The sequence below is a fragment of the Nicotiana sylvestris genome, chromosome 3, assembly GCF_000393655.2.
Source record: "Nicotiana sylvestris chromosome 3, ASM39365v2, whole genome shotgun sequence".
In the NCBI taxonomy this organism is placed as follows: Eukaryota; Viridiplantae; Streptophyta; class Magnoliopsida; order Solanales; family Solanaceae; genus Nicotiana; species Nicotiana sylvestris.
Window position 1 is genome coordinate 191,148,150 of NC_091059.1, and position 27,233 is coordinate 191,175,382.

A 27,233-nucleotide genomic window follows, 5' to 3' on the forward strand; every position below is an offset into this window, starting at 1 on the left:
AAGCCACCAACAAGCTTGCCCGATGCAAACCCATGTCGGAGGCAACCTAGGCAAAATTCCAAACAAAAAAATCATTGGACAAAAGGAGGTTTCTGTCGCAAATGAACCTATGTTCATGAACAATGGTGAAGCACAACTACAGGGAGACGAACAAGGTAGCTAATATACTGGCAAAGTAAGGAGCAAAAAAAAAATCTTTTAGGAAGAATAACCATTATTTGTAGCTAGTGGGAAGGAATTAAACCCACGATCTTATGTAGATTTTGAACCCCCTTGACCACTAAACTACACTTTTGGATTGTGTTAAGGGGGTTCAAAACTTAATATATAGAGATAAGAAACAGATTTTGCCTTATATATGCAGTATAATTTTTCGGCAAAGGGGGTTCGGGTGAACCCCTTGCGCCCCCTAAATCCGCCCATGTTTACAAATGAAGCTTTTGGGCATACATCTCTAAGAACTATATTTTCAAGAGACATTATGAATGTAATATTAATACCCCTATGATGATGATGTACCGATTCCACCTTAATTTCTAATATAATCATCCCTCGAACCAAAAAAAAGAAGAAGCCTGAACAAGTATAACACATGTAGAAATACCACAATAGAATTTATATGTCGCACAACTTATAAATTAGACAAATCTTGACAATCTCATAAGACAAAGCCCCAAGTCTATTATTGCACAAACTTTTTAAAAGAGAAACAAAGGTTAAACAATGGCGCAAAAACATTTCTATTTGTGCAAATCTCCCGAACTCTTTTCTTTGTGAATGTCCACGAATTCAATGGTCCATGGATTCGACAGTAGCGGGTCGGGCGGCTCCGTCCTGTTCTCCGGCGAAATTCACCAGTAAGTGCCATCTCTGGTTCTTCCGTTTCCCCTCTTCTTAGATTTCCCGACACAAAAACCCTAATCCCTTTCTCCAGTGAAATATTTAAAATTGTAAACTAAGGAATTTTGAATCCGGATGCAGGCTTCTTTCGGTCCAATGCATAAGGAAGACTAAAACTCCTATCTTTAGACTAAAAATCCTGTATTTAGTTATTTTTTATCATTATAAGTATGTTTTGTGCTTTCCACGTGACTATGTTCAGATTTTCTGAGTTTGAAACTGAATTGCATGTTATATTCTACAAGGTAGACTATATACTGTACGAAAATCTTAGCTGGAAGCAAATTTCTGAGTAAAGCTAGGTGCAAGTTGTGCTATATAAGCAATGGAATCGACTGTTGCTACGGAGAACAATAACCTGGAGCCTCGAGATGATATGGAATTTGATTCTCATGATGCAGCCTATGAATTCTATAAAGAATATGCAAAATCAGCCGGGTTTGGCACCGCCAAATTGAGTAGTCGTCGTTCTAGGGCATCCAAAGAGTTTATTGATGCGAAGTTTTCATGCATAAGATATGGAAACAAACAGCAGTCTGATGATGCAATCAACCCTAGGCCTTCTCCTAAGATAGGTTGTAAAGCTAGTATGCACGTGAAGAGAAGGTCGTCGAATGGGAAGTGGTACATTCATAGTTTCGTAAAAGAACATAACCATGAGCTTTTACCAGCTCAAGTGCACTTTTTTAGAAGCCACAGGAATGTTGATCCACTTAAGAGTGACGCAAAAGTTCGAAGGAAAAAGATGTTGGCTTCTGTATCAAAACAGTACGGTGCATACCAATTCTCTGGTAATCTGGAAAATCTTTTTAGGAATCAACATGATAGAGGTCGAAGTTTGACTTTAGAAGAAGGAGGTGCGCAGGTCTTGCTTGAATTTCTTGTGCAAATGCAGGAAGAGAATCCAAAATTTTTCTATTCCGTGGACTTAAATGAGGAGCATCGAATGAGGAATGTTTTCTGGGTTGACGCCAAAGGCATGGATAATTATTCCAATTTTGGTGACGTGGTGTCATTTGATACTACATACTTCACAAACAAATACAAAATACCTTTGGTTCTCTTCATTGGAGCAAACCATCATGTTCAACCCACCTTACTAGGTTGTGCACTAATTGCTGATGAGACAGTGCATACGTTCATATGGTTGATGCGGACATGGTGTCTGGCAATGGGTGGACGAGGTCCAAAAATTTTGTTGTCTGATCAAAACGACAACATCAAAGCAGCTGTTGGAGCAATCTTTCCGGACACCGGGCACTACTTTAGCCTGTGGAGTATATTGGAGAAGATCCCAAGGCATCTTGAATATCTCAGTCTGTGGCATGATACATTTATGGCAAAATTTACTAAGTGCATATATAGATCATGGACTGAAGAACAATATGAACACAGATGGTGGAAGTTGATTGAAAAGTTCAGTCTTAGAGAGGACGAGTGGGTTCAATCATTATATGAAAATCGCAAGCTTTGGGTGCCTGCTTTTATGAGGGATGTATCTTTTGCCAGTTTATCCACGGCTTCAAGATCCGAAAGCGTGAACTCTTTCTTTGACAAATACATCCAGAGTGAAACGTCTCTTAGAGGCTTTATTGGACAACATAAGCTAATCCTTGAAGACTGGTATGAAGAGGAAGCCAAAGCTAATTTTGATGCATGGCATGAGATGCCTGAGCTTAAGTCTCCCTCGCCCTTCGAAAAACAGATGTTGCTCATATATACTCATGAAATATTCAAGAAGTTCCAAGTTGAAGTATTAGGAGCCGCTGCATGCCATCTAAAAAAAGAAACAGAAGACGGCACATCTATAACATATGCTGTCAAAGATTTTGACGCAAATCAGGACTTCATGGTGGAGTGGGATGCGCCGAGGTCGGACATATACTGCTCATGCCATTCATTTGAGTACAAAGGTTACCTTTGTAGACATGCTATTGTGGTTCTTCAAATGTCTGGTGTCTTCAATATTCCGTCTAAGTATATATTGCAACGCTGGACCAATGCTGCCATGAGCAGGCATTCCATAAGTGAAAGACTGGAAGATGTGCAAGCTAAAGTCCGTCGCTACAATGATTTGTGCCGACGGGCAATAATATTGGGTGAAGAGGGATCACTGACTCAGGAAAGTTACAACATTGCTGTTGGTGCCATTAAAGAAGCCTTAAAACAGTGTGCAACTGTTAATGTCACTTTTGAGGCTAATCTTAGATCAGGCAGTTGTGCTACCCTTGCTATCCAAGGTGTTAATGAAGTATGTCAAGGAAATAGTCTTGCAGCTAGAGAGCTAATGCCTTACAGTAGAGCGGCCCAGACAAGCAAGGGTTCTAAAAGAGCAGATCCTGGAAAAGAAAGGGAAAACAATGACAACACTTCTAATAAAAAAGGAAAGGTTAGAATTTTTTATCTTACATGTCCTTTTCTTTATTTATTCTTCTCAACCATATGCTCACCTAAGATGAGCTTCTCTTACAAGTGTTTTTCATTCATATCAGGTGACTTTGGAGCCAGAAATTCCTAACGGTGCACAAGGTGTCTTTCACCAAATGGTTTGTTATGCTATCACCTTCTCTAATTTAATGCATAATCCTGCTTTTAAGCGAGTTCATATTGTGAACCTTCTGGGACAATTAGAAATTGGTGATGCAACCATAATTGTTTATTCATTTCTGTAATCCGTCATTTTGGTTTGTTATTCACAGCTTACACAAAAAATTGGTGACAGGAATTCTTTTACCAAAATTTCCTGACAGGAGCTCCTGGAAAAGTTTATTTTGAACATATATTTGATGCACCTAGTAGTTGACGAGCTAGAAGGTACAACTAGAGGTTCTGTTTTAGGATGATAATGCCAAATTGATATTAATGTGTCGTCTTGGCAGACATGATTTTTCTATCTTTGTGTGTACGTGTGGGGTACAGCTATCTGCTGGACAATGACTAAAATTAAACTAGAGGCTGTTGTAATCCACTGCAAAAAAAAAAAAGGTCTAGAATTAAATGGTAAGGGTGGAAGTTGGGAGATGAAGGTTATCTTATGCAGCAGACTGTTGACTAATTTAAACTTTAGATTTATGTTTTCAGAAAAAGCATGCATTTCTTTTCCAGGTTCCAATTGTCTTGTTGATTTGCAATCAAACATTTGTTGCCTGAATTCCTTTTCTGCTCATCATAGTGGCTGGAACTGCCCAGTGTTTGGTCAAGGCAGTTGCATAATATGGTGCTGGCTCACTTGTTTCGTATTGCACCAACAGTGTCCCGTAACATGACATGAATGTAGTTCATAATGTGCATGACATTTGGTGGTTGTACTTGTAGAAACAGTTAGACTTCCTGCATAAAGTTTGTACCAGTATGTGTACTTTTAGTCCTGGAAATAAGCAGGCTAAGTTTTGTTTTTCTTCTTATTTTCACTTATGACCTACAGTCTCATTATGCTTTTTGCACGACATACATTGATATTTGAGTTTTTATTCATGTAGGATATGCCTGGTAGCCTGGATTATCCAACCTTGTACCCCAGATTAACAACACTGTTAAGAGGTGGTGACATTAACAAAAGAAGTGTGGAATTGCTCGGAGAGATGTTGGAGTAACAAAAATTAAGGGTCATAAATCATGGATTCGTGGAGGAACAATTTGTGTTTTTTAATTGGGGTGTTCCTCTCAAAGTGGAAAAGGTATTATATTGTTAAAAAAGATCTCACACTGTTTTCAGCTCCGAGACCATTTTAATAACCTGCTGCTGACTTCATCACTAATCATAAGATGCAGGATCGGAAGATTGAAGAAATGAGATGCTTAATGCATGTGCGGGCATCTCCAATTACACAATTAAATATGTCAAATGTGAAAGTAACTAGCTCTAATAATCTCCAAGCCCCGAGATTCCCTGTTTTCTGGTGTTGCAGTGTGAAAGGCTCTGCAACTATGTAAAATGGTAAGGAGGAAAGTGGTTGGGGGTGGAGGTGGATTGTTATAATGTTAATGTTGCTTTGGAATTAGAATCTTCAGTCTTGTTGAGCTTATCAACTCATACTAGACCCAAGTTTGGCAAGGAAGGTCGGCTCGAGGTGTGTTTTTCTTCTTCAAGAAAACTGACCCACAGCTTCTTTGTCAGCAGTTTCAAATACATACTCCATGGACCGCTAGGCGATGTGTTTGTGGGTTTAGCTTCCCCTCCCCTCCTATTGTCCATGTATAGTGAGGTCACTTAGTTGATTCCAACTAGTTTGGGATCAAGGCATAGGTGTTGTTGTTACTTATTGGTTTGTTACAGTTTATGGCCAGGTGAAGGTTTCGATGAGGGAAGAATTCAAGTTAATACACATTGACACTTTGACAGTGTAAATTGCAAAGATTTCTTAATCTTATTGGCGAATTTTAACTTGTGATAGATACCATGTTAGGGGTAAAGGTTAGCGTACACGTTAACCTTTCCAAATCTCACCTGTGGGATTACATTGGGTTTGTTGTTATTGTTGATAAATACAATGTTAATTTTCTGACCAGGCCACAATTAACCTGGTTGTGTAAATATTGTTTATGTCGTTTTTGTACGGAACATAAACTCTTCTAAGAAAAACAATGTTTAAAGCCAATTTGTAACATTACTCCTACTGACTAAGACAAGAGGGGTTGCTCTGATGGTAAGCAACCTCCACTACCAATCAAGAGATTGTGAGTTCGAGTCTTCCCAAGAGCAAAGTGGGAAGTTCTTGGATGGAAGGATGATCGGGGTCTATTTGGAAATAGTCTCTCTATCCCAGGGTAGGGGTAAGGTTTGCGTTCACACTAACTGAGAATGGAAGCCAAAAAGGCTTGTTCGGTACAAAAGAAAAGAGAGAAGGAAAAAGAAACCACATGGGGTTGTCAGTTAGAGAAATCTAGAGTTTTTATTTGACGGATTAATTCAAACAGGGTGAGGTATTCTGTTTCTTTCTTAATTTGTTCAATGTTCATTCAATATATATGTTAAATTATTGAGATCTGAACCTGAATTAGGCTATTGGATGGGCTGTCACTGTTAAATGATCAAATTGTTTGGTGATTTCGTTGATAAAAAAAGGAAGAAATCTGAAATATCTTTTTATAAAGAAGCATCAACTGCTCCAATTATCCTAAAACATTAGGAGTAGTAAACTATATTACCCTCAATGTTTAAGGTTTGATATAATTATATTTAGTATACCTAATTACCAATTATATATTATTATGTGTTTTATTAATGGTACCGTATTTCCCTCCTAAATTTATGGTAACGTACATTCCTCCAAATTCCCTCCCTTCCCCTCACGTTTCTCTCTCCCAAATCCACACCCTCATCCACGTATCATCCCACCCACGTTTCTTTCCCATTATTTCCTCTGCTAAAACCAGAGAAACATATGTAACCCCCACCATTAACGTCCAATTTCAAGTTTTTTCTTCTACAACCAGTCAAAATTGAAGTCAATTCTTCAAAGTCACATTTACCTCCATCTTCAAATTTTCTCAATGAAGAAGAACAAACCTTCAAAACACCGCCTTAAAAAAGCTAGAGAAGTTGATATACCCTCTTTCGATTTGGGTGTATTATCACCACATTCACCCAAAAAGCATGGGAAATCTACACATGCAATTGTAGATAAGAAGCATAGTCTTTCTCCGCATCAAATCAGGGCTGAAGCTAGAACTAAACAAAAATATGATTTCGATGCTGGAGAATCTTCGAGGCCAATCAAACAAGCGAAAAGGAAAGGAAAATAGATAGTGGTCGATGATGATTTTGTAGAAGATGTGCCTATTAGTAAACCTGGAAAGAAAGCGAAGGTGTCTCCTAGTTCAAAAACTCCCCAAAAGAAGAAAAATTCGAAAAAAGCTCCTAGTGTTAAATCTCCTAAAAATGTTCGAAAACAGTCATTGGTGAAGGTAAGAATTTAGTAATTTCTTCACTAGTTATTTCGTTTGTTTTAGTTGTTAAAAATCTACATAATATGTGTTTTTTCTGCTTTGTAGATTTTTTGTAGTTATTTTGTATATAAATTGCAAATATATCTATGTTTTTTAAGCACTGAATTAATGTGAGATTATTTATCTTCATTTTGAAGATTAATTGTAGCTTTATTAATCTGTTTAAAATTGTTGATATTTTGTATATTTTTTGTAGTTATTTTGTAGATAAATTGTAAATGTATCTATGTTTTTTAAGCACTATATTAATGAGAGATTATTTATTGTGCAGAATGGACAATTTTTTGCATCCCATAATGTTGATTATGGGGTGCTTAGATTCCAGACATTATGTCACCCTAGCATTCCTAGCCAAATTAAAGAGCTTTTGTCTCCAAATGGTTTGAAGCTATTTGAGAAGACATGATTTGGCTATTTACTGTCATTTCCCAATTTATGCATGCAAAATCAAGCTATTCATCTTCTTATGAAGTATGAATTGAATTCATCCGATGCTTCCTATTTTTCAGCTGAGTTAAAAGATGAGAGGTTAAATTTTGGATTGAGAGAGTTTGCATTAATAACTGGTCTTAAATGTCATACCGAGGTGACAGACTTTGGTTACACTACGAATTATGTCACTAAGATAATGAGCGATTACTTTCCAAACAAGATAAAAGTGGAGAAGACATACCTAAAACAGATTGTAACCAACAAAAGCTGGGTAAATGATAAGGATGCAGTAGAGTTATGTATTCTATATTTCATAGAATTCTTCATTTGGCCTTCAGAGAAAGACCATATTGGGTTGGTAGATCATTTTTGGTTTTAATTGGCGGAATCCGATTAGTGCGAGACATTTCCATGGGATATTCAGTCTTATAGACAGTTGATTGAATCAGTTAGGCACAAGCTAAATCCTTTCGTTCATTCTTAGTTCATTCGACGATTCCCACTAGCCATGCAAGTATGGTTGTATGAGTGTTGCTCCTCCGTCAACACTGATATAGCTACATGGATTTCTAATTCAATCCCTCACATACTTAACTGGTCAGCTATTAAGGGTCAGATTTGGTTAACTACAATTGAATACAGAATAATCAAGCCTTAATGGATGAAGGTAAATGGTTTTTATTTATGATTATACAATTTACCTACAAAATATCTACAATTTGTCTACATATTCTGCCTTAATCAAGCTAATTTTTTTCTCATTCAGTTCACCAACATAAATGAATCACCTGAAGGGCTTTCAGTGATGTCTTTGCCTGATAAAGTTGAGTATATAATTGAAGAGGTTGAACACGTTTCTGAGGAACCCAAAGAATCAATTGGAAAAGAGGACAAAGAGTATATTCTTCGTAAAATAAGAAAGTTAAAAAGAGGTCTTGAGAAGATAACATGTATTCCTAAACAGCATTGTGATGTATACATAATAGTGCATCTGTTCTTTTATGTATGTTAAGACATATTCTGAAGTTAACTATGTATTTTTTTTAATATGTAGGTCGATGAAAAGCTTGAAGATTTTAGGGAAGTTGTCTTTGAAGAACTAGGTAGCCTTCGAGTGCTAATAAATGAGTCAGTCAAGACTGTTTTGCAGGCGATAAACATTCAAAATGATCAAGTTGATGCAAAGTTACCATTTGAATTTTATTCATATTACAAAACTATTTATGTCACCTCTAAAATATATATCCTAACTAATATAAAACTTTTAGTTTGCTGGGAGTTAAACCAAAAATACTAACCAACCAAATGACAAGAACAATCAGCAATTTCAGTTCACTAGTGGAGAACCAATGCAGGCAAGCACCAGCAAAACAGGTATGTACAAAATAACTCCACTTTATCTACAATTATCTACAGAATATCTACAAAATATCTACAATTTGTCTGCATTATATATACAAAATATATACAAATAAATACAGTATATTGGCACAACTCTACAGATTTATGTAGATCTTATAACCCACCAATATATCTTCTTAAACTGTCAAGCCACTACTATCCAGTATGATTTAACATTTTTAATGAAAAAAACAAAACATGTTGAAGGTGCACTTGGTGAAGAAAATCATCCAGCACGTGTTGATTTATATACATATTTTGAAGGTGCAGTTGATGAAGAGAATGTAGGTATGAAATTGTATTCAGAGATATTTGCTTTATGTTTCAATATTTTTACCATTCTATTAAGCTAGATATACATGGTGTTACAGAGAGGGAAGATATGCATGCACAATCTCCAATTCACGGAGTGACAGTAGCAGCTCAAAGAGAACAACAGAATGAGGAAGATGACAATGTAGGTGAAGAGGCAGAGTATGTGAATGTAGGTGATTCAGAAGACTCCGGAGGTGAGAAGAAGGAGGTTACACTTGATGATTTCGAGCTGCCTAATAACTTCTCCCAGTTGGTTAAGTTCGGCGAGCCTATACAAGATGAAACAACACGCGTGCATCAAGGTAGAACAAAGCAGTCGGGAAAGCATGCTCGATCACCATTTCTCCTTTTATACCATTCTGGTGGCAGCACCTCGATTGGACCTCAAATTTTTCACCTCAAGCACCCATTTACTAGTGTTATTGGTCAAAATGTAGATCCTGAGTTGTTGGATCAATTCAACAAGTGGTTATACCACGGTACCAACACAGGTTCAAAGAGGTTAGTTTGCACAATTTGACACTTTTATTCCAGTATTTATCTTTTACACATCCACTTCATTCAACAATTTTATTTTAATTTCTATTTGTTTATATAGGAGGAAGGCTCTGTATTCTATAAATGACAATCAAATTAAGCCATGGTTAGATTTTGGAGTGGAAAAGGTTGACAAAAAGGAGCGGTTCTTTTCCCTGGAACACCCCGGACAAGTCCTCAATGACTCGGTAAGATTCAACGTATTTGATTTGTAGATATTTTGTAGATAATTTATATTATGATTGTAGATGCTTTATTTTCTGTTTGTAATGTAGTTGTAGTTATTTTGTAGTTTTGTGTAGATTATTTAAAGATAACTTATAGTATAAATGCAATTTATTTTTGTTGCAGTACATTAATGTTATAATGGTTTACTTGAGGAAAAGAGGCAAGTATGGCCCCCACAACAAGACCGGGTTTACTACAACAGATTGTTTGTTCAAGACTATGATTGATCAAATCTATGAAAAGTTCCAAAATTCTCCTCAAGAAAAGAAGTTTTCTGTTGTCAAACCCCAGGATGTTGTAGCAGAATATATATTGGGGTATAGACTACTCGCAAATGTTGCATGGGATGAAGTTGATTATGTCATCATGCCCGTCAACATTGTAGAAATATTCCACTAGGTGTTGGTTGTTTTTGATATTGCAGACAGGCAACTTTATGCGTATGATTCCATGGTCTCTTCACGCAATCACCCTATTGTTGAATCTTGTGTCGACAAGTTTTCTGTTATTATCTCTTTGTATTCGTCATGCACTGGTTTTTATGGGAAGCGTAAAGACATCAACTTCAAGAATACAAAGGCATACATTGAGAAAGCTGTTACCGACCCTCTTAACATTTAGTGGATCGTCAGAGAGATACCACAGCAAAAAGAAGGATCACTGTAACAAAAATCTTCTTTCTTGCTATACATTTAACCCTTTTTTTCTAATCATTTGGAAAATATTGACATTTTTTTTTAATCTTTGCAGCGATTGTGGTGTATTTGTTGCTGCCTTTGCAGAGTATGTTAGTATTGGAGAGTTATCAATTCTGGCAGAAGACCTTGCTGATATTGACCAACATCGTAGATGCTATGGAACTCTACTTTGGGACTATGCTAGAAAGAAACAGGAGCATGGGGTAATTAGTGAAAGTGAGGTGACAGGCAAATTGGCAAAGAGAAAAGGTGCACCAGCTTTGAATGAGAAAACACGAGTCTAGAGGAAGAAGAAGTAGTTGTAATGTTTTGTATGGAACAAGTAGTACAATTGTTTAGTTATGCTAGTTTAGAAGAAACATGATAGACAAGTTTTTGAATAATATTGTTGTGTTTTAATTGTAGCAGACTTGCGCCACAATTATAGTAGTCTTTATTTTTTTTCTTATCCAGTATAGTAGTTCAAATGGAAATATTCTGTTGGTTTTATATTCACTTGTTGAATATTTACAGTACTTGATCTTTATTATTTTAGCATATAAATCCTTTCCAACTGAATTTTTATACAGTTATTCTGTCAACGCAAAAATATGTAGTTATTTTGTTATTTTTCTGTAGATAAAGTATAAAAATCAGTAACTAAACATTTTGTTGCTTTTACATTCAATTTGTTGAATATAAACAGTACCTGATCTACATTATTTTTAGCATATAACTTCTTTCTAGCTGAATTATAATCTAGTTATCATGTCAGCTCCAGCTATTGTAGTTTTTTGTAGTTAACTTTGTAGAAAATATTTAACAATGTGTTTTGTTGCTTTTATATTCATTTGTTGAATGTAAACAGTACTTGATCTACAATATTTTAGTATATAACTCCTTTCCTACTGATTTATAATGTAGTTACTCTGTAAAATGCAGTTAATGTAATTTTTTTGTAGTTGTATTGTAGATAAATTGCAAAAAAATATTAGCAACTATGTAAAGGATACTAGAGATAGTAAAAAAAGTGGTAGATTATATATATATATATATATATATATATATATATAGAGAGAGAGAGAGAGAGAGAGAGAGAGAAACCATTCATAAACAAATCACTCTATGGAAGTATTATCTCGATACTGAAAAATCCTATCTAACTACATTATGATCTTAAAAAACCTCAACAATTACATATCAAATTTTGTTATCCTGAACTCGCCAACAATATTTATGAAATATTCTGTTAACTACATAAACTTTTATTTTTTTTGGGTGCATTCTTGCAAGATCTTTTGTTATGCCCTTCTCCGCCGCAGTTGCCACATGAAACCTTGTACTTCTTTGAATTTATTTCATGATATGTTTTGTATCTTTCTTTTTGAGGTCTTCCTGGCTGGCGTTTCCCTCCAGTAGGTGGATTTACTACTTCTTCAGATATATGTTGTGGCACATTCCATTTGCTTTCATCAGTCATGGGATTTACTAGTATTTCATAAGTACGCAAGAGGTTCTCCCTTATGTAATAGGGAGAACAATATTATTCAAAAGACTCATCCATGTGTCTTAAAGCAGCCAAAACATGTGGACAAGGAAGTTCATCAAGCTGAAATTGTCTACAACTACATCTCTTGATTTGAAGACAAATAATATAGCGCCTCACACCATCTAGTACTGTATGGATGTAGTCTGTTGAAACCCTCACCTACAATTACATTATAAACAAAAAAACAATTTATATACGGTTAAATACAAAATATCTACAAAATATCTACATTGTCTTGTATAAATTAATTTGATGCAATAAATGATCATATCTTACTCTAAGCTTGTGCGACAATGTTCTGTTGTCATCCGACTCTTTGTTGAATTTAAACCCAAGGTATGTGAATGTACCCTTTGCTTTCAATAACTTTTCATTCATCCAACGTTCAAGAAGAGTCCTCATATACTCTAATAGTTCTACTATCGGCAGCTCTCTTGCATATTTTGTTACAACATTCAACGACTCTGCAATGTTTGATGTCATAGTCCAAGTTCTGTTTACCGTAGCATGTACTCGAGACCATTTATGATAGCCGATATCGTATAAGTATGCTTTAACACGCGGGTCAATCTCTTCAATCTTTGACATCCTTTCATTAAATTAATCAAGTGTGTATGATCGTTCCGTGGCAAAGTACAACTTTAAATATCCCTTCTTGAACTTTGCCCTTATATTTGTCCAAATATGCCACATGCAAGAATAATGTGGCATGCCAGGATAAACAATAGATTCAAGATACTCTCATTCTGATCCGAAACAACACATATATTTGGTCTTTCACCATATGCGTATTTGAATTGCTCAAAAAACCACTTCCATGATACGTCATTTTCTGAATCAACAACAACATATGCCAATTTGTAATATGATACCTACATTATGAGGTAAAAAGTAATTAATTGGCTGCAGGAAAAAATGTAAAAGAAGACATATACATACAAACTACAACTTTTCTACAATATATCTATAATAAATCTACAAGTACTACAAAAAACAGACAAGCTACAATATTTCTACAATAAAACTACAATACCTGCTGTATTCATTGTACTAGCTGTTAGCATTATTCCCCTGTATGCTGACTTTAAGAAGGTCCCATTAACTACTACAACTGGCCTATAATATTCCCAACCACTGATTGACGTACAAATTGCAACAAATACATACAAGAAGCAGTCATTGTCCGTCTTTTTCAATTTAACTACAAACCCCGGATAAGTCTTCTCTAGAATATACAAATAACTAGGCAATTTGTTGTAGGAGTCAGCAGGATGACCTCTGAAAAACTATAGAGCCTTTTCCTTTGCTCTCCGTGATCAGACAACATGTCCGTTTGTATGTCTTTTGGTGCGTAAATTGTCTTAGGATCAGAATATTTTGGAATAACCATGCTGCCAACTACCATGACAGTAGGTTTGCGTTGTATGAATGTATTGTCCATTAAAGAGCATGTGTGTTGGCTGTTGAAATTTTTGACCTTGAACATTGCAGAATCATTTATGCTAGTTGCTTTGAAGTGCCATGTACAGTTTTCACCAACACATAACAGTCAGTAGCTACAAAATAAATAAAATTTAAACACTGGTTTAAAATTTAGATTCAAAAAAAAAGATTGTTTTAGCTTAAACGATCACATTATACTATTTATATACAACATAACTATAATTTATCTACAATACTGATAAATATTATCACAAGGAAAAACCTATGAAGTAAAAAATTACAAATAAACTACAAAATTAAAAAAATAATGATCTTTGACCATTTATATGTTCATACCTTCTAGCACTAGATCTTTTAACCCTGAATTGGAACTTGTGCATGACAGAATAGTACTTCATTGCAGTTGCAATTGTTTGCATGTCTTGGTATACTTGTCCTACTTCAATAAAACTTGGTGTACTATCCATTATTATTATACTTTCATATTCCTCTATAACTGGAGATGTTGGCATATCAAGTGACTTTAGTGTTCCAAACAAACCTGCATGAAAATAAAGATAAATACTGTTATGAACAGTTTGTAGAAATTTGTGGATAATTTGTAGAAATATTGAAATTCTGTATTTCACATTAATTTTTCAAATGATATGTAGTTTTATTGTAGAATAAATGTAAAAATTTTGTAGATATTGTGAAAATCCATACTGATATATTTATTTACTCTGATATTTAGTTTATTTGTAGATAAAATGCAGATAAAGTGTAGGACATTGATATAAAACCAGAATTTGATAGAAAATGTAACAGCACAAACCTGCAACTGTATTCTCATTGGTGATACTCAATTCCATATTGAAATCGCGAACAACTATTATCACGACCCGGATTTCCCGCACTCGGGAGTCGTGATGGCACATACTAGTGAAAGCTAGGCAAGCCAACCAACAGAACTATTTACCATGTTACCATTTTTAATCTGATAATAGTTAAGAGCCAACAATTAGATAACAACAGAATTAAATAAGCGGAAGGTTACGTTGTAAAGTTTTAATAATACTGCTAATACCAATCCATAACAAATCTACCCAAGACTGGTGTCACAACTTCACAGACTGTCTAGAAGTACTACAATAAAGGTCTGAAAGAAATAAATACAACTCTGTCTCTGGAAATACATGAAAGAAACAGGAATAATAGATAGAAGGAGACGCCAAGGCCTGCACACGCCTGCAGGACTACCTAGGGTTGCCTGATGAACAAGAAACAACAATCTCATTGCGGTCCGAAGTCTACAGCATTGGTATCTGCACAAAAAAGTACAGAGTGTAGTATCGGCACAACCGACCCCATGTGCTGGTAAGTGCCTAGCCTAACCTCGGCGAAGTAGTAACGAGGCTAGGACTAGACTACAAAATAAACCTGTGCAATATAGCGTACAAAAATAATAGGCAGCAGATAACAATGATGACAACAATGATCAACCAGTGATATAAAAAGCAGGCAACAAGAACACCATAATTGTTACTCAATAAATAATAAATACAAGTGCAATTAATTAATGTAGTTCTTTAAATATAAATCTTTCGCCTATAAATCCTTCAAGTAATAATCTCTAAGATAATATACTTTTCAATAAATATATTTCGAATATATTTCCTTCAAATAAATATCTTTCAAATAAACATCTTTCGAATATAATTCTTTCGAGTAAAGGTCACCTTATGATGCCTCATTTCATAATCATAAATAATATAGGTCTCAGTCCACTTTCATATTTCCACGGCATCTCGTGCCCATATTTCTATCACAACTGCACGGGCAACTCACGTGCCATTAAATAAAATCATCATATTTTTTTCCCGGCACCTGGTGCCCACATGTTTCCGTCTCAAATTGCGCAACAATGTTCTCATGTTACTCAGTTCATAGGGTCCATAACCCAATACAATTAAGAATGTTCAAGGCGCCTCATTTACTTACTATAAAGTGGAGTACAACTTCCAACCCATTTAGGAAATCAATAAGAAAAGATGAAGTTATTTTTAGAAATCATTTAAATAGAGAAAGTACCATTTTCAATTAAGGTACAACATCAAATGAAATATTACCTTTAACAAGGAATTTAATAAATTAACTTAGTGGAAATTTCATTTTTAAGTAAAAATACGACCTCAGACGTTCTAAGGAGATTTTATTGAGAAGCCAATTGAATTAGAGGTATAACAATTATTGAAAATTTAAGTATTGAAAGATTTATATAAATGCGGCGAGGTATTGGAAACAATACGAGTTCCAACACAAAGGATCACAACAATAAGGAAATTCTAAACCGTTAAAAACACTTGAATTGATAACAATAAATAAACACAGTAGCAGAAAGTGCACGGTATCACCCTTCGTGCTTTTACTCTCGTGCTCACCATAAGAATCAATATTCACTTTTATTCTTTCTTGTTGCGGCGTGCAACCCGATCCCAATCATATATTACTGTTGCGGCGTGCAACCCGATCCAAAGCATATCATTTTGTTGCGGCGTGCAACCCGATCCAAATCATATAATGATGTTAAGGCGTGCAACCCGATCCATATAATATTGTTGGGGCGTGCAACCCGATCCATATAATATTGTTGTGGCGTGCAACCCAATCCATATAATATTATTGTGGCGTGCAACCCGATCCATATAATATTGTTGCGGCGTGCAACCCGATCCATATAATATTATTGCGGCGTGCAACCCGATCCAAATCATTTACAAATCAACACCAATCATAAAAGAATCCCGGCAAGGAAAACAATATCATAAGCAGTGAAATACCGGCAAGGGAAACAATATCAAAACAATAACATCCCGGCAAGGGAGACAATATCATGATTCTCTCTCTCCTTTTTTCTTTCACGTTTACTCTACAACTCAATTCACAACTTGAGCCAATGCTCTATGATGTTCAACAATTCTATTCTTGACTAGAGTCAATGCTCTACAATGTTCAACAATTCAATTCTCAACTTGAGCCAACGCTTTACCATGTTCAATTAACAATAATACTCCCACAAGTCATATTCCTCAATAGAAATTATCATATAGAGCATATACAATACGAAACGGAGTCACATTAATCAAAGTATAAGACTCACGGGCATGCTTGATACCAACGTATAGATACTCGTCATCATGCCTATACGTCATACTCAACAAATAACATATAACAAATAGGACACAACTCCTAATCTTTCAAGCTAAGGTTAGACCAAACACTTACCTCGCTTTGCAACCAATTCAAAATTCTAACAAGCCTTTGCCTCGCGAATTCCTGCCCGAAATTCTCAAATCTGGTCATAAACAATTCAAAATACTCAACACGAATCGTAGGAACTAATTCTATATGAATTTACAAATTTTCCGGATTAAAATCCGAAATTTAGCTCAAAAATTGCCCGTGGGGCCCACGTATCGGAATCCGACGAAACTCATAAAATCCGACAACCCATTCCGATATGAGTTCAACTATACAAAAATTATCGAATTTCGATGTCAAATAGACCTTCAAATCCTAAATTTTCATTTTTGGAAAACTTTACAAAAACCACAATTTCTTTAATCCAAATCCGAAATAAACGATGAATATTGATATAGATTCATGAAATGTAATCACTTCCGGATATAAAACACTTACCCAAGTCAAAATCGTGACAAACCCCTTTGGAATCGCCCAAATCCATGCTTGAATGACCAAAATTGGAAGAAATTTCGGACCCCTTCGATTTTTACACTGTCCATGGGTATTATAGGGATTTTACGTGCTTTTCCGCACTCCCGCCGCGTTCATAGGCAGAAAACTTCTAATTCGCCGCGGTCGCGGCGCGGCCGCGTGCCTGGGCGCGCTTATGACACAGGTCCAGTAAAATAGTCATAACTTTTTGTATACACCTCCAAATGATGAACGGTTTAATTTTATGAAAAATAGACTCAAAGAGCTTTAATTTGATAGGTTGTGCATCATGCAACTCGTTACATCTACGTAGATATGCTCGTCCAAAGTGAGGTCTTATGCGTACTCATTTGCAAAATTTTTGTATATTATGTAATTTTCCAACTTGGCTTAGACTTAGAACTTTCCTTAGACTCCATATATCTTATAGTACGCCTCGTGCATTTGCTATCATATCCAATTGGTATCTATCATGGCAATAGACCTCTTCCACATATAAGATAAAATAATTAGAACACGTCAACTTTCTTATTTCGCTGAAATGCGCCGAATTGTCATGTGGACTTCCAACTCCAAATTCGGACACACGTCTAAGTCCGAAATCACCATACGAAGCTATTGACCTCATTAAAATTCCATTTCGGGGTCGTTTACTCAAAAGTCAACTCTCCAGTCAACTTTTTCCATTTGAGCTTCAAAAATAAGATTTTTCTTTCTTTAAATTTAACTCCGAATCTTACGAAAACCAAACTCGACCATACATGTGGGTCATGTTTCATATTACGAAGCTTCTCAAGGTCTTAAGCCGTTGAACGGGAATGCAAATTCTTAGAACGAAAATTCGGGTCGGTACAATTATACATATTGGATATGATCCTAAGTTTTTGTTTTCCTTTTTCGTCTCCATGTATATACGAACACCCATATCATTCCTAATTTCCATTGGAGGACAAGGCTCATTGAGAATTTATTTGATTTCTATAATTTTTTCGGATGTATCGATCATTAATTAATGTGGTTTTGTAGAAATCAATGGACATAACTCGCATCCTCAGCGACTACAATGTCATCGACCTGAAATTCTCTAAATCTCCCATAGCTATCTCAATTCTCATTCAGTTGTAGCATAATTGGGATTTCGGACATAATTGCATTTGTTGCAGAAGAATTGTAGAAGATTTAGTCGTTTTTGATTTGTGAGACCAGAAAAAATGTTGAACACAGTGTAACGCAAAAACAGAGTCGCTAAATTTTGATTCGAAACAACTGATAATTATTAATGCGTTATTTGCGTTGTAAAATATCTGAAAGAATATTTAATTCCCCAATATTAGCGCACCTAAATAAGGAAGCCTACAACTACAATAATTCCTTATTTAATGAATTGTCTATATTTTGTAGAAATATTATTAGCATAGCGGGTAATATATAAACCATGAATATATTTGGTAATATAGTTTCCTATATGGTATTTCCCTTATTAAAATCGTTATCAAGTGAATAAAATGCTCTTTTTCGAGATAGCACGTTCCTAGATGCCCAGAAATGTTAGTTGGACCGTTGGTGAGCCCGTTTTTGGATTGGTAATTGAAAAATAGTCAGTGTTTACAAAGTCATTGAAAAATAGCCACTATTTTGCTGCAACACGGAAAGTTCCAGTATAATATACTGGAGATTGGTGCACCTGTACATGAACTTCCAACATATTATGCTGGAACTCCAGCACACGAAAAGTTCCAGCATAATATACTAGAGATTGGAACACCTGCGTATGAACTTCCAGCATATTATGTTGGAACTCCAGCATACGGAAAGTTCCAGAATAATATATTGGAGATTGGAGCACATGTGTATGAAATTCCAGCACATTATGCTGGAACTCCAGTATATTATGTTGGAAGTTCACATGTAAAAAATTCGAACTCTAGTATATAATGCTGGAATATTTCCAGATTTTGAACAATGTTTTCGTTCAAATTTATCTTTATATGAAAAGTGGCTAAATTTCGATTACTTTTGAAACTATGACTGTTTTTCAATTACCATTTATAAAAATCTGGCAATTTTTTTAATTTCACCCGGACCGCTGTGAAAGACGATCTCTTTTTTAATCAACTTTCCAGAGTTCTTAATTTGGGAATCAGTGGAGCAAAGAGGCAATAGAAATTATCAAGTGGGGAAAATCTATGAGAAATCAATGGTAATTTTGTTAGAAGGTTATGGTTGCTTTATAAAGATGTTGATAATTTCCCATAAATTGAGCCATCATTAAAAGAAAAGAGTGGAAATTTAAGTTAATTTTTTATAAAGGAAAATTTAAGTTAATTAATATCCATAAGACATTGTTCTAGTAAATAGATAATGCAAACAAAGAAGAAGAAAATAGATATCAATTATTTAGCTTCAAAGGGAGAAAATATACGTAAGAATTTTCATCTCCAAATGACATTCTACCCAACTGTCCAAAAAATTTGCCAACATCTCAACTTTTTGACGTGCCTAAAACATTTTCTACTGTCAATCAAAAGAACTACAACTTTCTTCACTTCCCACTTTAATAATTTACAGAGATTAACAAATTTAATGGTGCAAGTAATTTGCTAAAACACGTCATCCATGTTCCTTTAAAGTTTGACTTTTTAAAGGTGAACAAATATTAACGAAAATGGAGTAATTTGTCACATGCAGAGGCTTATTGAATTGTATACAGATTAAAGAAATAATCCTTTATTAAAGAAACTCGGTAATCCCACTTGTCTAGTTAATTTTATCAGAAAACCGTAGTAGATATATGAATAAAAACGAAGTGGTGAAAGCCTAACAATTGAGACTTCACAACGTATCGAGTTATTCTTATTTTTTATATATACAAATAATTAATGAATGAGCTGTAGTGGTCTAAACTTAGGGATATGCTTATCTGGCGACCGGCGCCAATCATTGAACTCTAATAGAAATGGCTCAAGACTGTATACTCTAGAAGCATTTAACCGTAAATACTTACATGTATAGGATGTTTATACATAACCAAATAATTACCTTAAAGAATCAACATATCAAAATAAAACTGTACATCATTTAATCAAGGTATTGTGTTACAAAGTGTATATATAAGACATATATTTTATATTTACTGGCTTCATATAAATACCCATTGCGTGTTAAATTTTTACGGATTTATTAATATACATTTACGTATAATTTTTTATACCATTAGTATAATCTAACTTACTAAACATGTATTTATTTTATTTTCCTAAATTATTAAATTATATTTTTTTAAAACAATTTTCGTTATTGCTTGTAACTTAATGTGATAGTATAAAAATATTATGCATTATCAATGTATACAACTTGAACTAATGACAGTTACACTCAAAACATCTGTATAACAGTCTTGTTCGTTTTAAAAAATTTTAACTGCTATCATAAAATGATGTTATAGAGAACACATATTATAATATTATATAATATTTGATAGAATGACTATTATATAAGGATGATAGTATAGAGGAGTTTAGTTGTACATGATATATCATTGAAGGAGGCCGTCGCAATAATATGAGTTGGAAGTTGGAGCATTAGTTGCGTTTGCGTTGCAATGATTAATGAAACAGAACCAAATATCAGTAAACATGTGGGCATGTTACTGTGTGTTTGGATTAGTATACTTTTATATATCAATAATAATATACCATTTGTCCACATGTCCCGATCACTAATCTTACTACTCAATTGTATTCTTCCATTCTGAACTAATCATCTTTTACATAAAGAAGTCATAATTTGAAGTTTATAAGATTTTAATCATTTTAAATTATTGAATTTTATATTAGTAATTTGTATATATATTATAAAAATAATATGGGTTAGTCAGTTTTTATCGGTAATAAAAGAATAGCTAATATTTGTAAAGTTATTAAAAAATAGTCAATGTTTTATTAAAATATAAAAATTTCCAGTATAATATACGGGATTATGGAGGTTTTGCATATAAACTTCTAGCATATTATATTAGAACTCCAACGCACGGAAAGTTTCACCATAATATGCTGGATTATGGAGCTCCTGCATATAAACTTCTGGCATATTATGTTGGAACTCCAACACATTATGTTGGAAACTCCTATGTAAAAAATTCGAAATCCGTCCTATTATACTGGAATATTTCCGAATTTTTAAGAGTGTTTTGTTCAAATTTTATCTTTATATGAAAAAGTAGCTAAATGTCGATTACTTTTAAAATTGTGATTATTTTTCAATTATCAGTTATAAATATAAATATTTTTTATTTTTTCCTGTATATATTTGATGCATTTCTTAAGACGAATACAAAAAAAATCCATCACTTACTGAATTCAGCCTAAAACTTTAACTCACATGCTTTTGATGCATATGTACTCATTAACTCTTCTTCTTTACTATACTACGAAAGGGATGCCTTATGCTCTCATTGACCTTTATTATCAAAAGCACCTTATAACTTCACGTGGTCCTCGAAGCTTTCCGACTTTGAACAGAATTCCAGAGTTATAAATTAATTAAACGTAAAATATTATTACTTCTATTATTATTTTAAATACAATTATTTGCTTGTATAATGACAGTGCTAATATCTACTAATTGTTATTTCTCAGGTACAATTGTAAGTTGACATCTTTTGTAGTATGTCAATAGAAGTGAATTATTGTGTGAATGAATCACTACCTCTACATAAGGTAAGAGGCACATCATATTCCACCTCACCTTGTAGTATGAAATTGACATGCATCTCGACTCCCAAGGTAAAAAGAAAGAAACTCCTCAAATCATCGAGTATCATATAAAACAAGTTAGCGTTTGGATATAAGTTTAATTGAAATTTAAAAAAAAAAATTAAAATTTTATTAAAAATAATTTTTGAAATTAAAGTTATGTTTGAACATATATTTTTTGGAAATCCCCAGGAAAATCCGCAGCCACTACCCTTTAGATGCGCACAGGGTAACCTGCTCATTATGCAATAGCTCGCAAACCACATCAGAGATATAAACCGCACTAGGCAAACCCGATGTGACGAGCTCTGATTGAGGAGGCTGCTGGTGAGGGAAATCGATCCCAGGTCTCCCATGTAGGAAACCACTCATCCAACTAACTCGACCAACCCTTGCGGGCTTGGACATGCATTTTATTCGAAGAAAACTTAAAATTTTGTGAGTTGAAGAAAACCTTTCATCCAAAAACTGCCTTAAACTAGTTTTTGAAAACTTGAAAAAATTTCCTACCACAAAATATGATCATATTTTATAAATAAATAATATTTTCAAAATTTATTTAAAAAAATAAAGCCAAAATCTATGATCAAATTGGGGGTAACCGGTAAGTATCACTAAGTAGAACCAAAATAAAATGGCTTCACCTATTCAAATATCAAAATTTGAAGGGAAGCCACCTACTACTAAACTCCCAACTTTTGTAGCACTTCTGGTGTAAACACAAATACTTACTTAAAATCATTTAATCATATACTCCCTCCGTCACATATTATTTATTATGATTCTCTTGAATACGCTTCTTAAGAATAATTAATTAGGATGAAATTTTAACTATTTTATCCTTAGTTATGTCTTAATATTTACTAATCTTTTTTCATTGATATTTGAACAAAGTTATTTATAATTGAAATGTTCAAGGATAATTATTACTAAGGATAAAACGGAAAAAAAATAATCAATTTTATTTTAAAATTTTAATAATAAATAATTTAAGATAACTATTTTTAATAACCACGATCAGTAATATAAGACTAGGATTACATAGTTAAAGTGACCACCTCTTTTGAGTTGTGTATTTAGCTGTTTATGCCCCTCCTTTTCTACAAACCAGACAACAAATGACCAAAGAAAGGCAACTAATTCAGAGAAATGCAAACGACAAATCTTGGAAAATGAGGGGGAAAGTTATATTGGTCCTACTCCAAATTCAACAACACATGTAAACTATTCCTCACCGACAGCTCCACCCTATTTCCGACATTAAACTAATCTTCATAATTGAACCTGCCCTCTGCTGACCTTATATATTACGGCATCTACAGATTTTGACAATAGTAGTATTTAAAATAAATTAAAACAGCTGTGATTTGGTGTGCAGGCATTTCCCCTACTCCTATCATGTGTTAAGTCAATGCATTCAGTTTAATACTATACACTATAATTCGTGCTATTTATACATAATTCAATTACTGACAGCTCTCACCAGCTTCCTTTGCCGGCAATTTGCCAATAGTACTACCAGTACTCGACAACAAAAAACAAACGACCCACTAAAATTTTGAGGATATTGTGTACGCAGAACTTACCCCTACCTCAGCTCAGTAGACACGATTGTTTTCGATAAATCCTCGGCTCAAAAAAAAAAAAAAATACTATTCCTAGTATTCAACAATGGTTAATGAAATAGTAATGTTACACAAAGTTAGCGGTCAAAAGTTACTTAAAATAAATTACTCGAGGTGCACATTAGCTGCCTTGGAAATGGCTAATGAAGAAGAAGACAACGGTGGAGCTAAAGAAGGATCTATCATTCAAATGCAAATCTAATTTATGATCAAATATCACAAACAAATAGTAGTACTCTGTATAAGAATGAATATGCCTAACTGAACAAATTCGATTTGCAGATTATGTATACATAACAAAAATCAAATTCAACTATATCCTACCAACAATCCATTTACCCAAAAACAAAAGCAAAAAATTAACAAAAAAAATGAAAAATTAAACAACCAAAACAAAAAGAGGAAAAAGGAAAATCACACTCTTTCCTTTAACCCAGTAAATTCAAGGGAACTACACCTTAGAAAGTCCATTTCCAGATCTTGACCCGAAGATCCACGTTACATTTCACATCAGAGGTAGTAGCTTTAGTCGGCGATTTTCCGGTAGGAACAGTAATTTTAATACCGTTGCATTTAACTCTAATTCCAACTTTCTTCGTTTTTAAGCTTCCAACTTTGACTTTCACCTTAGTATCAAGCTGTATCTCCAACGGCAGTGTTTTCTTATTCTTCAGTTTAGATCTCAACGCAGAAACCGCCGAATCGTCGAGATTTTGACCCGAATTTGACACGACAGTTTTTAAAGTGGTAACGTTTTTCGTGCCATGCGTGAGAGCCGGTAAAGAGCCAGAACCGATGTCCACGTCATCGGAACTGAATGAAATATTGATCGGATCGTAGAAGAAGGTGACTTTTTTGTTAGGGTTACGAGCGATGACGGTGAGGTTGAATTTGGAGACGAGTTTAGTGGAAGTGAGATTGAATTGCGAGACTTGAAGAGAAGAAACTGAAAACGACGGTCTCTGAGGACGGTAAAGGACCCAGAAAATAGCGCCGGCGATGGCCGCGAGGAAGACGATAGTGATTATGAAGAATGTCGTCCAGAGACAACAGCAACAGCAGCAGCTCCGTCGGTGTTTACGACGGGGAGGCGGCTGAGGACGGTAGGTAGGGCGGGTGGCGTTATAAAGTTGAGCCTTGTTTGCCGGAAAGGCTGGATTAGCTCCGCCGTTGACGGCGGGAGCGGCCGTGCCATTTGCTGTAGCGGGTTTAGCAGCTGGGTATACTCTATCCGCCATGTTAGGAACTAAAAAAAAAGATTAGAGATTAGGGTTTGGTTTCTATGTATAGATAGTATTTATATAGAAAGAAAAGGAATAAAATTATGGTGGCGGTGGTAGTAAGAAGAATAAGAGAGTTGAATTGTGAAGTGAAAGGAAGGTGAAATGGCAACTGCAATGGAGATTTTGAAGAGACAGACAAGTACCTTATAACTAATGCTGTGTTCACATATCACCACACGCTTTCATTAGCGAGTGTTTAATCAGCAGTTATTAGGCTAATAATTTGAGATTAACCGCTTGTAATGAAATATTATTGCCTTTTATCTCTATACGCGGAACCGTTACATTGAAGCCTCCTTTCGAATGTTAGGAAAAAATATGGAAAATAATTTATGAGTGGGAAATTTAAAGATTCGTTGCAAAATATTCCATTTTCATTATTTAAGGGCCAATTTTCAACAGAAAAAGGGGGGAAAAATTAACTTCTCAAAGTCTTACATACAAGTTTCTGACAGTTTGATTATTATAAGAAAACTTGCCTTACTTTAAACTATTTTTCTGAATGGGAATTTAATAATTAAGATTAGAGTTGCCGCTATTGATTATAATTTCACGTCAAACCAAGAGATAAACTACATTAAATCTTGCTAATGCTTTCTCATGGACTAACTTTATATTTTCATATATTGAGTTTAATTTTAATTTTTTCATCGCTTAATTTTGTTTACCCTAAAAATTGGGTAACAATTAAACTTATAATGTGGTTTTAAGGATACGTGATTTCACCTAATACCAATTGATTAATTTAAAGATAAGTGATAGGAATTAACAAGAATGTAAAACAAAATATTATATTGCCTTGATCTGTATGAATGTAAGTATTTTACAAAATGATTAGGGCCGTCTTTATATAGCAGAGAAGTCATAGTTATGGTATAATTCTAATTACGGAAGTAAATTCCATGATTAGCCTAAGCAATCGCCCTTGATTTGATCTGTTCTGGAATTTCTGCCGTGATCTCCGACCGGTTACAGATATTCCGCCTTTCCGTTATTGCGCTTCGCTCGAAGTCGATCATATTAAGTCTCTATTGTTGATGGTCTCGATCTCGATGGGCACTTCGATTCTCAAACTCGATACCTTGTCTTCGTACTTTGGCCTGATCCATTACGGGGCTGACCCTCGATATTATTTCCTGGTCTCAATTTAATGACAAAATCGGGCAAGCCAAATTTTAACCGTATACAAATTCTTAATTCGCCTTCGACCATTAATCGACATTTAAATAACTTGTTCTCCCCTTCCATGAGTGCCTTTCCTGAGGAAAAAAATAAAGAAAAGAAAAGATTATAACTTTTCAAAGGCTTACATTTTCTTGACTATTTGATGATTATAATGACTCTTGCCTTCAATTTTATACATTGTAAACATACGTTTAAGGAGAAATAATGCAGAAACGCAAGATCAATATAGATGAATAGGGGAAAATGTTATAAAATTAAGACTTTAAAGTAAAGAAATCAAAGACAAGAAGAGATAGAGAGAAAGAGAGATTTATTATTCAACTTCAAAATCATGTACATAATGAATTGAAATCTCCTCTATTTATAGAAGAAAGGAAGCTGCTGTGTAAGTTGCTACTGCAAGCTGTTGTGTAAGCTGCTTGTAAGTTGCTTGTAAACTGCTACTGCAATCTGCTGTGTAAGCTTCTTGTAAGTTGCTTGTTAGCTGTTGCTGTACCAGATATAGATAATCTTCTGTCGGGGGTAATATTTTTCCATAACGGAGCACAGAAATGATAAGCTTCTTCATGAAGCTTATTTACAACGGAGTACTAAATGAACATCCATAATATATATATTTATATCACTCCCCCTTGGATGTTCATTAAAAGATAATATGCCTAATTAAAACCTTACTAGGAAAAACTCCGTGGGAAAAAATCATAGTGAAGGAAAATTAGTACACATATTTAGTAATACGTATTGCTAGGTGCCTCATTAAAAACCTTAGAAAGAAAACCCCGTGGGAAAAAATCTTAGTAAGGAAAAAAGAGTGTATCGCATATTTTACTCCCCGTGATGAAAACTTTGTTTCAAATATTCGAGTCTCTTCATTCGAATCTTCTATACCATCTTCTCAAAAGTTGAATTTGTAGAGAATATTATCCACCACTATTTCAGATCGATTTAGATTAATCTCATCAAACCAAGAAGCTGCTACAAGTCATTTCATTGAGTTGCTTGCAACCTGCCTGCATCAGCTGCTTGTAGAAAATTCTTTCCGAACTCGTTAACACCGGAACACCCGCCATGAAGGTCAATCAAAGTAACCTACTCGAACTTCGCCCTTTGTATTGTACCGCTTGGAAAGAGGTTCGCTAACCTTTTTCTTTCCCTGCACCTAAAAGTTGCCTTAGTTCCCTTTTTTAAAAAAAGACCTAAGCTTGAAGTCAAGGCTTCTATGCTGCTCGATCTTTCTTGAC

The 27,233-nt window shown here is 34.6% G+C and overlaps 2 protein-coding genes across 6 annotated transcripts; one reads left to right on the forward strand and one right to left on the reverse strand.

Moving 5' to 3' along the window:
• Window positions 1-600: 600 nt before the first annotated feature.
• LOC104233740 (protein FAR1-RELATED SEQUENCE 4) lies at window positions 601-5,436 on the forward strand. 5 transcript variants are annotated; one of them, XM_009787176.2, is made up of 5 exons: window positions 601-857; window positions 1,146-3,289; window positions 3,393-3,446; window positions 3,623-3,714; window positions 4,380-4,468. In XM_009787176.2, exons 2-4 carry the CDS (start codon window positions 1,226-1,228, stop codon window positions 3,701-3,703), a joined length of 2,199 nt encoding a protein of 732 aa, XP_009785478.1. In that variant the 5' UTR covers window positions 601-857; window positions 1,146-1,225; the 3' UTR covers window positions 3,704-3,714; window positions 4,380-4,468. The 5 variants fall into 5 exon arrangements, with proteins under 5 accessions (XP_009785478.1, XP_070027402.1, XP_070027400.1 ...); XM_070171301.1 differs by lacking the exon at window positions 3,623-3,714 and adding an exon at window positions 4,672-5,436 and having other exon boundaries at window positions 605-857; window positions 4,380-4,577; XM_070171299.1 differs by lacking the exon at window positions 3,623-3,714 and adding an exon at window positions 4,666-5,436 and having other exon boundaries at window positions 606-857; window positions 982-3,289; window positions 4,380-4,577.
• An 18,304-nt stretch (window positions 5,437-23,740) lies between these two features.
• On the reverse strand, window positions 23,741-24,943 carry LOC104233741 (NDR1/HIN1-like protein 13). The gene has a single exon (XM_009787178.2). It carries the CDS (start codon window positions 24,760-24,762, stop codon window positions 23,983-23,985), a length of 780 nt encoding a protein of 259 aa, XP_009785480.1. The 5' UTR covers window positions 24,763-24,943; the 3' UTR covers window positions 23,741-23,982.
• Window positions 24,944-27,233: the final 2,290 nt, after the last annotated feature.

What these genes read in the sequence shown, in the direction of transcription:
- LOC104233740 (XM_070171301.1), top strand. Translation starts at nt 1,226, where the DNA reads ATGGAATCGACTGTTGCTACGGAGAACAATAACCTGGAGCCTCGAGAT. An exon ending in CTTCTAATAAAAAAGGAAAG is followed by an intron (nt 3,290 to 3,392) that starts GTTAGAATTTTT and finishes CATTCATATCAG; the next exon opens with GTGACTTTGGAGCCAGAAAT. An exon ending in AAGGTGTCTTTCACCAAATG is followed by an intron (nt 3,447 to 4,379) that starts GTTTGTTATGCT and finishes TTATTCATGTAG; the next exon opens with GATATGCCTGGTAGCCTGGA.
- LOC104233741 (XM_009787178.2), bottom strand. Translation starts at nt 24,762, where the DNA reads ATGGCGGATAGAGTATACCCAGCTGCTAAACCCGCTACAGCAAATGGC.